At 40.1% G+C, this 13,644-nt stretch overlaps 1 protein-coding gene across 1 annotated transcript; it reads left to right on the forward strand.

The window, feature by feature from the left end:
- Positions 1-2,213: 2,213 nt before the first annotated feature.
- ppp2r2ab (protein phosphatase 2, regulatory subunit B, alpha b) lies at positions 2,214-13,387 on the forward strand. Its single transcript, XM_004538425.5, has 10 exons — positions 2,214-2,527; positions 4,286-4,354; positions 6,962-7,059; positions 7,279-7,444; positions 7,958-8,070; positions 8,420-8,597; positions 9,223-9,387; positions 9,537-9,706; positions 10,473-10,564; positions 11,606-13,387. The coding sequence occupies exons 1-10, from the start codon at positions 2,521-2,523 to the stop codon at positions 11,883-11,885; spliced, it is 1,338 nt and encodes a 445-aa protein (XP_004538482.1). The 5' UTR covers positions 2,214-2,520; the 3' UTR covers positions 11,886-13,387.
- Positions 13,388-13,644: the final 257 nt, after the last annotated feature.

Raw genomic sequence — 13,644 nt, forward strand, 5'->3', positions numbered from 1 at the left:
CATATGCTGCCCTCAGCCTGGCATGCAGGAAATCTGGTAGCTGTATGTTCTTTTGCATGTTTTTATTTTTAGTGATATCTCTTGGCAGCTGCTTACAAAGCTCAGAGGATGACTGCTAATGACTCTGGCAACATCCTGATCAGCAGGTCGGCGTTTTCCATTTTCCTCATGAAATACTTTGGTGCTCCTTCAGTTGACCGGCACGCTAATCTGTACAGGCATGCATTGCTTAGGAGGACAAATCCTAATAATTTGGGTGACCCCAGGCTTCCCTTGTACTTGAATGTCACCATTCATATTTTTAAACTCCCATTTCCACCAAGTGATGGTGCTGTTGACCTCTTAGTTCTTCAGCTATCATTGCTTTGCTAAAGTTTTCATTTATTATTCTTTTGCTTTATGATTAAATATAAAATTGAAGCCTCAGCTGTACTTTGTGTTTAATGCTAAATATTGTGAAAAGCTTTAGCGTGGTGGCATTATCATCGACTAAAATTCCTGCTAAGACATGATCCCAAGACAGTGATGGAAAGAGTTGTTTTTAGAGAATACTAAATATATAATCCCAGTGGAAACAGCTAGCTGCAGGGTTTGTGGATGATTCTTAAAAATAGACTTACATGAAACTTTGGCTGCCAGCTGGTCCGTGCAAAATCAGAGGCATTCACAAGGGGTGTCCATTACTCCCATCTGCTGTCCTTAACCTCCCCAGTTAAACTTTCTTTGTCTCCTGCTTTCTGATGAGAAGGTCAAGCAAACAGATGCACTTTCGCTGATAATAACTGAGATGGGGTTTTAACTGGAAATGTCTAATACCGGGCTTGAAAACACTGACAGGTAAAGTGGGTCAGAAAGAATTGTCTTGCAAAGAACTGACAGCTTCACTAAGTCTAAGATATTATATTTGGCAGTAGTGTCTCTCTCCAGCTGATCAAGCATTTAGAAACAAAATATTCATTTCAGTCTCTTTCTTCTTCAGGCTTGTCTTTTGATGGTATTTCTTGCGTTCCTGAATTAGCACAGATAACGGAATGGTGCATTTCTATTTTCTTCGGTAGGCATACTTCCCCTGAAGAAGATAAAGGATCTCAAGGATCCATGTAGGTGGTGAAACGATCTCTTTGCCATCTGAAGGCCTGTGTGTTTGCAGTGCTAACAGACACTGGTTCCTTTACAGTACGCATAACTTACTGAAAAAATAAAGGAAGAGGCAAAGAGAAAGAGCTTGTTTTGAAATTTTGACTGCAGTAAAATTTGCTGTGAAAAAGAAATTTTGAAATACATTAGTCAAGACACATAAAAAAAACATTTATAAAAGTAGAAGCAGGGTACTGTCAATATATCAATGTCCAACACCTCTGCACCTCTGCATCTAAATAATTACATTTACTGGTTCCTCATGCTTCCATGCGTCCATCCATCCTCTTCCACAAAAGCAGTGATTAATTAGTTGCTAATCCGAAGGTCACCTTTCACCTGACTGTTTCTCTGTCTGATCTGGCCTGCGGTAACCGGGTTTCCTACTTTAGGTGGGACTGTAAAGCAGTCTGCCACATTAACTGCATGTCCTCGTTCACTACATCTTCTGAGGCACTCCTATTTTCCTGTATATCCACTTTTCTTCTTCTGTATATGTCCAGAACATCTCAACCATATCTCGCTAACCTCATCTCCAAACCTGCATTCCCTCTGAACCACTCATTTCTAATCCTGTCCATTCCAATAACTTCCAGTAAAAATCTTAGCATCTTTAAAATCTGCCTCATACCTTTTTGCAAACATCACACATGGACAGCTCTTGCTACCATCTTTCTTTCCTTTCTCTACCTCCCCTTTCATTCTTGCTCAGGTCTTATGTCTAAACTGTGATTCCCTCACTGAGACTGTAAGTCATATTTTCAGGAAATGTACATATATATTGACACAAGTTGTGGCAACACACATTCAGAGTAATCGTATTGGGAAGTGATTTATTATTATTATTTTCATAAGATTCAACCTGCATGCTGATTTGATTCAGATTTGGTCATCCTTGTAACGGAGTACAAGGAACTACAAGAACTATTAATACTTCCTTAAGGTTTGTATCGAGTTGCAGTATTAATGCAGAATACGTTTATACCCTCTTCATCCAGATGTGAGTACGCGCGTGCCCGTGCATCTACTTTGCTGTGTGCGCGCGCATTATAAAGACCTTTTAGTTCACGTGCGGAAGAGACTGTGGTGCGGGGTGGGGAAGAAATGACTTGTGGGATGCGAAGTAGCCGGCGGCAAGAGAGGCAGAGGAGGTTGATTGACACACAGAGAAACGTCAGGGAGCGTAGCGGGAAATAAAATAAGGAGAGTTATAAAACATCCAGCTTTACGGTTAATTTAAAGCCTCGCAGACATTTCGATCTGCGCACACAAACAGCGGATACCGAGCGGAAGAAAAAAAAAGTTCAGATCCCACGAATCAGCGCGTGGGAGTGGGAAGCAGGATCGTGACTGACTGAGGCAAGCTCCACTGTCTGTCTCGTTATGGCAGGTAATTGACTTTAACCGTTACACATAAAATAATATGGACGGGCTTGAGTCTTTACAGCGAGACCCCGCTCCTAGGAGCTCTTAGCTGCGGTAACTGCGAGATTTCGCAGTCGAGTATCGGTTTAGCTAACGGTAGCTAGCTAGTGCTAGCGTTAGCTAGCCAGCTAACTCAAGTGTCATCCTCCATCTGGCCTGCCCTTACCGGCTAATGCTAGCTAGCTAGCTAGCTGGCTGTTTACCGGCCCGGGACCATTTTCGTAAGCTAACTGTGCACGCCGTATATGCTAGCTATCCCCAAAACCTCAGTGCTCAGATTTTTAGTCTAAGGTTGATTTTTTTTTTTTTATTTCGAGAAGATTAAACAAATGCCCAGAAGGGCAAATTTTGCCTAGCATGCCGTAATTGGCTTCGCTCAAACTTTGACATTACCCACATGCAGGCTAGCCCTCCAGGCCCTGCTGCAGACTGAACAGTTTTTGCGTAAAATGAGTTAAAAGTCATCAGGCTTGTTTTTTTTAACACGCGCATGCTCGAGCGGAAAAACGAAGAAAAAAAAAAAACAACCTCAAAGCGAAAGAAATAAAAGCACTATGATCTAAACCATGACTCTGGCAGAAATGGGTTTATTTAGCGCAGTGTTGATTTTCAGTTCATTCATCAGCTCAGTAGTTGTTTGAAATCGTGTTGGCCTTTAGCTCCCCCCGTAGCCAGACGGGACTGATACTTGTAAAGGAAATATCTAGTGACATATTTGGTACATGCATTTGATTCATTAGGGTGGAGAAATTAATGACACTGCATGTTATCCTGCTTCTAAAACAGATTTTTGAGTTCATTTTGAACGCCTTTTTCTTTTCTGGGATCTTTGTCTTGCAGAAAGTGCAGGCACTGTGAAGCTATTACATTTTGTCCAGATCAGTACTTTTATGATTCAGTCCAGAATGTGTGTGTGTGTGTGTGTGTGTGTGATGAATCCGTGGTGACTCATAGATGTCCTTCATTTTTCTTCAAAGCGCGTGTGTTTCAATGTTGTTAAAGACAAATCGGACCAGTTTCCACTTAACCAATAAGAGAAACGATCATCTGTGGAAAATATGCCAAACATTTTTGTTGTGCAATGAGCTATGCTGATGGAGAACCTGTTGAGGCAAGTGATTAGAAGTTATTATTGAATCAGACAGCAAGTTTTGTCTTGTTGATATAGATTTTAAAAATAAGAGACTGCATTAGGAGACCATCTGCCTCCTCAATTGACCAGGCCTAAAATAAAGAATGTGTAATTACTTTCACATCCAGACCATTTGCAGTTTAGTTGGTATTTGTGAGATTTGAACCAGACTCTGTATCTCAAAGTGAGAAACCACTACCAACTAATCATGGCTTAGATCTAGCATGTTTATATTTATTTAAAAATCGCCGGTTTCTACTTGTTGCTTAATGTGCCTGTGACCCAACAGTAATATCTTTATGTTAATGTTAGTTTGGAGAAAAAATTACATTTTTGTCTGTTTTCTTTGAGGCTAGAATTGCAGAAGTTGTGAGAGGATATGTGCACATCTGTGACCACACGCATTTTGCAAGAACCCTGTCTCTTTTAATTTCTAACATCTTATCAATTATCCCTTGCTGTCACAGGCAGCAGGGGACACTCAAATGATAAGTTTTCTTAGGAACTTGTTTACATTGTCCAGAATGTGAAATGTTATGTAATAAACCTGCCACCACCCAGAACTAAATATTTATAATTGTATTTCTGTAGGTCCTGGAGGTGACATGCAGTGGTGCTTCTCTCAGGTGAAAGGAGCAATCGATGATGACGTAGCTGAGGGTAAGTGATTTGATTAATTCAGACTAATGGATATTGCACAATTTAGCCATAGTGGGGTATTCCTTGGTGAAAATTCAGACATTTTTTTCTGTTTCCTGTTGGCAGCATTATGCAAAATCTACCAGAGAGTGAGTCTGAGGCTAAGGCAGAATCGACAAAATATTGGTGCTGATGCAAATCCCGGTTTTTCTTTTCATAATTCAGTCATACTAGAAGCTTGTGAACAGACATTCCAAGCAGCTGTGGCCCCAGGCTTTTAGGAGACCACCAGGAGCTGACAAACTTTCCTCCTTTAACCAATCAATCTAGGGATGTGCAATGATATTTCTGTAAGAAACCTCCCCAAAGGGGCCCCACATGGGGGTGGGGGGTGCAGAGTACACCAGCTGTTTCAGAAACCATTACATTGAACTGATCTAATGTTGCTCCTTTCCTGCTCAGACATGTGTGATGTAGTGATTATAAAGTCTGATCGGACTGTTTGCCATGGTAAAGGACTGTGCTTTTTAAGTGCCCTTCTAGTTTCCACTGAAGAGATGCAACCCAAACACTTGATGCTGCTCCTGCTTTACATTAAAGGCTTTCCATTGGTGAGTCACTGGAAAGCTCTTTTTGAAAAAGGCAATGCAGACATTTAGGTTGCTGCTGGAAACTCGCTACTGGGTCCTTCTGTACCTTCTGTACATGGATCAGCCACTAGATTTGGAGGTTTTAGCATTTTCAAGAGGAATGCTTAAAAAAAAAAAAAGGAGCTGAGTCAGGCGTTTGGATAATTACCTGCTGATAATGCAGGGCCACTTGTGCTGTTCCATGCACTCTGTTCTTGGTTGCTCATTGTGGGAGTATCGTACTTTTCAGGAAAATTGGAAAACGGGACCTCCAGATGGCTGATGGACAAAAGCTCAGAGGCTGAAAGGATAAATCAATAGCTGTGAACCACTATCAGATGCTGTAGAGTGGTTTGCACCTCTGTTAGATGGGATTTTTGGTTAATTATATCATATTATAATCTTAATTTTTGTTAAATAATTTTGGTGATGTAGTTATATGGAAGGTGAGCATCAATATTTGTATTTAATTAACTGGTAAGTGAGTGAGCATTTAAAAATATATATTTAAGTCCGTCTTTCTTTATTGCCCCCAGTATTTTGCGAGAGCGCTGTAGTGTTACATATTGTTGAGCTTGTGGGTAACTTTTGTATCTAAAGAGTTCGTGGATTGTTGCAGTCTTTAAACTGTGTGGTAAGACTCAACAGCAATGGACTCCTATAAACAAGTCATTGATGTCAGCAAAGTAGGGGAAGGCCATAAAAAGATATGAAAACACTTCAGCTCATATTTACAGCTTTTAAAAAAAAAAAATTATTTGAAGGAGGAAATTATGGGCAAATGTGGAAGTCAAAACAAGATGGAAGAGCAACATGACTGCATGTTTCCTTTTCCAAATGGAAATATTATTGCACAGGCAGGAGTTGCAGGAAGGTTTAGCTGAGAGATGGGTGGACTGTACAGCACTGGTGATATGAACTATGGGCCATCATATAGAAATACAAGAAGAGTTTTCTAGCACAAACTCTAAAGGCACGTTCGAAGGAAAAAAGGAGCAGGATTTGATTAAAAGAGCACTTAGTCAGATGTTAGGCATGTGGATGGAAATATTCTGTTTTGAGGTGGGAGGTCAGTCTGAGCTTGTTTTGCAGGCAATGGTGGAGGAAACAACTAAATAATAAGCTTATTGTGGAAATAACCTGTAACGTGACATGGCTATCACAGATATGAAAATGATGGATAATGAAAGTCAATATATATCCACACTGTATGCAGTGAAGTGAGAAATGTACTGTCTTTACTGACAGAACATGTGAAAGGATTGGGAGCTGTCAGACTGCTACAGAGTTCCACGTGAAGCATGTTGCCATTCTCTAGATGCCAGGTACATGACCATGCCTGGAGTTTTGCAACAAAAAACATACAGAGAATACCATAGTACTGATATAGTTATTTCACTGCTTTACAAGTAGCAGCATGCCCAAGCTTTTCAGGTCATTTCAAGCCACATTCTAACCTTATTTTAGGATTTGGCATTTGTATTTTTGATGTCTTTACTTTAAAAATTAACCAAATACAGTCTGTCAGAATGATTTGCTTGGATATATTAATCCTTACTCTAGGCCTCAGGGACTGTGTCGTTAACAATGACCACTCGCTGCAATTTCTTGGAGCATTGTCTTTCTGCTCCAGTGGGCAACAAAGGGTTAAACAACTGTCTATGTGTGAGTGAGCTTCAGTGTATAAAGCAGCATACTGCTGCTGGGGGGGAAAGTGTAATTCTGTCAGAGTAAGAGGGAAAGAAAAGATGAAAACTAGGTTAGCAATCGTTTTCATTCTGCCCGACGTGCTGTGACATCCTCCTGCATCTTCAGGGCCACTTGCCTGTCTCCTCTCTGATTCTCACAAAGATAAATCCAGGGTTAGTTGAGAATAACTAAGTGGTTTCCTGGTGTACTTTCTGAGTAGTAGAGGGGCACATCTGTCTTGGTACACCACTTTCAAAATGTTAAAATTGCACATGTAATCTTATGTCCTTTTTATTTTATTTTTTTGCAGCGGACATTATATCTACAGTTGAATTTAACCACACAGGGGAGCTGCTGGCCACAGGAGACAAGGGTGGACGCGTAGTCATCTTCCAACAGGAAATCGAGGTACAGCTGCGTCGTGGTTAACTTCTGCCTAGTTTGATTCCCACACATTTTAGAAAAGGTCATCCTCTGAACTTGGTGACACAAAGTCAGAACAATTATTCTAGTTTTTGGACGCATGTCTGTAAACAAACAATAGTGGGCTTTATTTAAAAGATGGTTTTGTCTGTTTTCATACAAAAAACCCTTTAAACAAATTTACTCATCTCTGGTTCTCAACAGAACAAAAATCAGCCTCAGTTCCGGAGCGAGTACAATGTTTACAGCACTTTTCAGAGCCACGAGCCAGAGTTTGACTACTTGAAGAGTTTGGAAATAGAAGAGAAAATCAACAAGATTCGCTGGCTTCCTCAGAAGAATGCTGCTCAGTTCCTGTTGTCAACTAATGGTAAAATTCTCTCTTTAATTAAGCTGATGATCAGATATTTAACAACAGTCTGCAGTGAGTTTAATTTTGAATACAGGCATTAAAGAGAAATGAGTGACTCATAGACCCCGTCACACTTGACTCAGATGTGAAGAGAACTAGATATTAAAACATAATATTATAATTTCCTCCACAAGATGGTGAAATTAATGAATCTGCTTGTTAGTTAAGAGTAGTACTTTGTCTATCATAAAATTGCTACCTGACTCTTGTGAAACCACCATCGCATGTATGTAGACACCATACACTTGCATTTTATAGATGGCTCTGAGCAAAAAGTTCATTATTTATAGCACCAGGTGAAAAGGCAACTTTTTCAGAGTACAAACAGTTTAAGAAAGTCTGCTGTATATTGACTACATGAAGACCTGAATTGCTTTAAAAATCTCATAAATCTATAAGAAAATAACATTTCCATTTAGTGTGCCCGACAGTTGGTAATGTCATTTAAAATGTCATTTTTTTTTTCCACAGATAAAACGATTAAATTGTGGAAAATCAGTGAACGAGACAAGAGGCCAGAGGGCTACAATCTCAAAGAGGAGGATGGGCGCTACAAGGACCCTAACACTATCACATCTTTGCGGGTCAGTTCTCAAATCAACCACTGGCTGGTTCAAGGGTGTGGTTAGTCAGACAAACCAGTAGTTCTTTGGAAGCAAAACTTTTAAAACCTGGGTGTGTCAGAAGTTGGGAAGGGCTACTGGTTTGTCATCCTTTGCTGTTGCTGATGGTAAAAATGACTGTTATTACTAATCCGGGCTGTCTTTTTAGAACCTTGTGTAACCTGTTATTGCAAAGCTAAGACTGTGTTCTGTGTTCCTGTATAAAGATATGATGGTGCTTCTTATTTTCATCTAGCTAATAGCTTGATGTTGTTTCAAATCTGTGAAGAGCTTTGAGCCAGCTAACTCTCACTGCCTTTTCTCATCACAGGTACCAGTTTTAAAACCCATGGACCTCATGGTGGAAGCCAGTCCACGGAGGGTGTTTGCCAACGCTCACACCTACCATATCAACTCTGTCTCAGTCAACAGCGACAACGAGACCTACCTGTCTGCAGACGACCTCCGCATCAACCTCTGGCACCTCGAGATCACTGACCGCAGCTTCAGTATCCTTAGATGCATGCGGGCATGTTTGTCTGTGCACCTGACTTGTGCATTAACCTGTCTGTCATCAGCTTGACGTTTTTGTCCAACTGGGGGTGAACAGTGAACATAAAAGCATCATTATTCCTACACCTCAGCACAAACCGGCAGAAAGGTTCTGCCTCACTCACTCTACTGTGGCTGGTTTGCGTGTGTGCTCTCACCTCTGACACAGAACAGAAAAGATGGGGACTGAGATGTAACCTGGTCCATTGTTTTCTAAAGTCTTGCATGGAAAAACATAGCTGTAGCCATGTCCAGTGGCTAATATGACTGTCCTTTGTGGGTCTTCAGTGCAATGGGAAAACGGAAAAGACAAACCAAGAAATCTTGTAGTTCCATGAAAAAAACATTTCAGGACCTACATTGGGTCACACTGTCCTGCAATGGCTCTGCAGAGGTCCCAGAGGGATAGTTCCTGCAGTTCCAGCATGCACACATGCAAGGTACAGGTTGCCCTGAAATGGCCCATTAACTCTTGTGGTAGTAAACCAACTGTAATCGCCCAGTTTGAAAGTCACTTCAGCTTCTTTTGGTAGGTGTCAGAGTATGAAAGACGTTATCCCTCCTTACCCGCATGCTCCTCAGATATTGTTGACATTAAACCGGCTAACATGGAGGAACTTACAGAGGTGATCACAGCAGCAGAGTTCCACCCTCATCAATGTAACACCTTCGTTTACAGCAGCAGCAAAGGAACCATCCGACTGTGTGACATGAGGGTTTCAGCTCTATGTGACAAGCACTCAAAGTGTGAGTACCTACTCATCATACTTTTATATGTCCCTTCTTCTACCCTGACAGGCAGATTAAGTACTGGATTTGTTATGCAAAGCACTTTCATGTCACAGACCTTTTGGTGAACACTGCAGTTTGACTTTTTTCATCTTTCTGTCATCCAGTGTTTGAGGAACCAGAAGATCCAAGTAATCGCTCCTTTTTCTCTGAGATCATATCATCAATCTCAGATGTTAAATTTAGCCACAACGGACGCTACATGATGACTAGAGACTACTTGTCTGTAAAGATTTGGGACCTGAATATGGAAACCAGGCCTGTGGAGACATATCAGGTGAGAATGACAAATAGAAACTAGTGTGTGGTGTCAGGTTTACTACACAGTTATGAACAGTTATGAAACGACTGGCAGTAGGTTCATACACTGATGCCCTGGTTGCCACAGAATCTTCAAATTGTGGCGATTAATTTGTTAATAACTTTGTGATTTTGCTGCTAATATTTTACTATCAAAATGATTACAGATCATTTATTGTCATTATTTTGCATAGGAAATAATAGCATATAGATTTTTTTCATTACTGGAATGTAATAATCTCAGGTGGGCGCTTACTGTTTGCTATGTCTCTCAGCTAGAAAAGGCTATAGGCATATTTTAGGAAATGTGATTGAGAGGTGATGCATGGAAAGAGGAAGGAGGATTGACACCTAATATTGTCTGATAGTGTCCACAGCCTGTTAAACTCTGGTTTTCATATTTACTCATTTGATTTTAATGTACTTTTAGTTTTTATTTTATTATATGCAGTGGTAATTCATGTCACAGTTGGACAGTGGCCATTCTTTTTTCTTTTTTTTTTGCCCAGTCATTCCTGGTAATGTAATATAGTGGCCACTAGGGGGAACCCAACCCTGAAAGATAGGGTTACAGATAATGACAGGCATTTTAGATGTTCTTTTTCACAGATTCAAGCACCTTCTGCTACTTTATGGGGGTGCAGGAGATTTTGAATATTGGAGGTTTGTCTTTTGGAAGTCTCATTTAAAAATTTCTTATCATCATGTTTCTGCCCCCCCCCCACCCACAAAAATCATTACAGGTCCATGAGTACCTGAGAAGCAAGCTGTGCTCGCTATATGAGAATGACTGCATCTTTGACAAGTTTGAATGCTGCTGGAATGGCAATGACAGGTAAAAGGTTTGAGACACACAGGGGGTAAATGCAATAATAACACTAGGAAATTACATAATCTTTCAGGTAGCACTTTGTTTATTGCTGTCATGATTTTAAAGATTACACCCTGCAAGTTTTTTTCCCCCCACTCTTTCTTTTTGGTTGGTGCACTGCACATTTGGCCTCGATCCATCAAACCCTGTTTGTGTAGCACCTTTCATTCAGGTTCAAAGTGCTTCACAGATATCTGCCAAAGCTGATAAGACAGAACAAATATATAGTAAAACTAATAATATGCAATGATAAGCAATTAAAGATAAATTTAAAAAAAAAAAAATCAAAGAAATGTAATAAAAATGACTTAAGTGCATAGAGATTGCATAATTTAATATATTTGAATGAAGAAACATGAATGGAAAGTACAGCTAGATAAAATGCAGTAAAAAGATAAAAATGATAAAAGGTAGGAAAAATAATATGCTATAATCATTGGATATAAATAAAATAAACCAACGCAATGGTACATAAAAATAAAAAGCTTTCAAAGAACAAGTGATAAAATGATTATTAACCCTTGAACACTAAGGTGCGGTTTTTGTAACACCATCACTGATGTTTTCTGTAAAAATATATTAAATATATACACAATGGATGGGATTTGTTTGTTGCTTTAAAGCTGATTGACTTTTCAGCCTCCGGTTGCCTATGTAACCCTATAACATATTTATTACCACGTCATGTGTCAGTCAGAAGTAGTCTTTATCCATTGGTAGACGATTCAGTGACTTGCCAGGTTCTGCCCACTTTGTATAGCCAGTGGTCATTTCACCCATAAGCCTGGTTGAAGTTATCCTTAACTTTCTTATGATTTCTGGCAACCACGTACCTGGGAATCACTTCTGATGTGTAAGCAGTTTTAGAGTTGTCCTCTAATTGCCCATCACTTGTAAACTAGTGGTGCACAAAGTTTAAACTTTATTTTCTAATGGACATTGTTTTTGGATAACTTGATTTGATGACTCTCACTTTTCCCACGTCTCCCCACCTACTCTGGGCAGTGTGGTGATGACCGGCTCATATAACAACTTCTTCAGGATGTTCGATCGCGGCCACAGACGGGACGTGACATTGGAGGCGTCCCGTGAAAACAGCAAGCCCATGCAGGTCCTGAAGCCCCGCAAGGTGTGCACAGGCGGCAAACGCAAAAAGGATGAAATCAGCGTGGATAGTTTGGACTTCAATAAGAAGATCCTGCACACTGCCTGGCATCCCCAGGACAACATCATTGCGGTGGCAACGACCAACAACCTCTACATATTCCAGGATAAAGTGAACTAATTGCAGGGTGAGCTTGTCACATCTGGCGCGGGTGATGTCATTTGTAACCACCCGCAGCCTCACAGCCTCATCCAGGGCCATCTGTGGTGGTAATGCCAACAACCAGCATCCCTGTCCGGCCCTACTGAGTGACCAGACTTTGCCACTAGATGTGGACAGAGGAGGACTTGCTTTTGCCCATCATCAGTCTGTCTGTGGCAGAGTGATGCCTGCCTTGTTGTTAAGTGATGTTGTGCCAATTTCTTTCTCTTCATCATCTTTTTTTTTTTTTCTTTTGCCAACCCGCCTGCCCTTTACTTTTCTAATGTGGGTGAAACAAGTTTAATTTCCTTAAATTTCTGAATACAGACACACTTATTTTTATAAATACCCCCGTCCCCTAAAATGGTAGAAAATGAAAAACCCCTAGTTTGTCCCATTATTATCCTGTGCCATTGTAGTGTTTACTTTTCTAAGAAAAGTTTGACCTTTGTTTTGTGTACACTTTTTTTTTTTTCACAAATTCATCAGTTCTGCTGTCTGTTTTTGAGTGTCTTCACATTTCCTTTTTTTCATTAAACCATACATTCATCACAACTTGCTGCTCATCTTGGACACATCCAGGATTTTGAGAAGTACAGTGGTTTTTTCTTTTTTTTTTTCTTTTTTTTGCTGCTTTCTGGGGGTTGTTTTTTTTGTTTTGTTTTTTGTTGTCCGCTCAGATTTGGTCCAGTGAGATTTTTGTTCTGCTTGCTGTTTGTCACTGTGCCTCAAGCTCTGGTTGGCCAAACAGGCCCAAACTCAGTAAGAGCTCCTCCTTTGGTTTTTTTTTTTTTTTTTTCTTGTTTTTCTCCCCCTTGGGTGTGTGTGAGTGTATCGTGATATTTTTGTGCATCGGCTCCTCTTCCTCCTGTTTTTTTTTTTTTTTTTTTTCTTTTCTTTTTTTGTTTTCTCTTGTCTTCAATAATAGTCAGGTATCAGAGAAGGCCTATTCAAAGATAATTATGATGGTCATATTTATATTAAAAAGGTTAAAGAGTCAACAGGTTTGTTCCGTCCTATTTTGTGAGATGAAGCCTAACCTCGAAACGTGACTTTTTTTTTTTTTTTTTTTTTTTTTGAGGGGGGGGTGGCTTTTTACCCCCCCAATCCTGTACCACAACATTCAGCTCAAGCTGCACTTCACAACAGGGAATAACATCTAATTTGACACTGGACTTTGTTGCTGCACCAACTCAAGTATTTGGATGTCTGTGATGTGAGACTGCAATTTTTTTTTTTTTTTTTTTTTTTTTTTAAAGAAAAGATTTGAGGCATTACAGTGTTTAAACTACTGCAGACGTAACTGATACTGTAACTGTGATGGTGCAATGAGCCTCACAGAAGATCTGCAGCACTTGGATGTCTCCACACCCTATTTAAAAAGTGGACACTTAAGAGTATATTGATGCCTCTAGTAATGTATAACTACAATTTTAATCAATGACAGTGGGGGGAGGGGAAAATAAAGGAACTACTTTTTGCATCCTTGTGAATGCTTGGTTGTTGGTGGGATCTCATCACTGCTCAACTGATGTTATGCTAAGCGTTACAGCTGGATTATCACAGAGCATTGTTGTTGACCTCATTAAACTCCTTCAGTTGGTAAGGGGACTTTTTTTTCTTTTTAAAGCTGTTGCCCCATCATTCACCGTGCAAGACGTACGTGCAGTTGCGATTAAGGGAATACTTGATGAACGTGATAAAATTCAGCCGCTGAAAGTTTATTGAAATCAGCTGA

Source organism: Maylandia zebra, linkage group LG7 (genome assembly GCF_041146795.1).
Source record: "Maylandia zebra isolate NMK-2024a linkage group LG7, Mzebra_GT3a, whole genome shotgun sequence".
Lineage (NCBI taxonomy): Eukaryota > Metazoa > Chordata > Actinopteri > Cichliformes > Cichlidae > Maylandia > Maylandia zebra.

What these genes read in the sequence shown, in the direction of transcription:
- ppp2r2ab (XM_004538425.5), top strand. An exon ending in GTTCCTGTTGTCAACTAATG is followed by an intron (nt 7,445 to 7,957) that starts GTAAAATTCTCT and finishes TTTTTTCCACAG; the next exon opens with ATAAAACGATTAAATTGTGG. An exon ending in ACACTATCACATCTTTGCGG is followed by an intron (nt 8,071 to 8,419) that starts GTCAGTTCTCAA and finishes TTCTCATCACAG; the next exon opens with GTACCAGTTTTAAAACCCAT.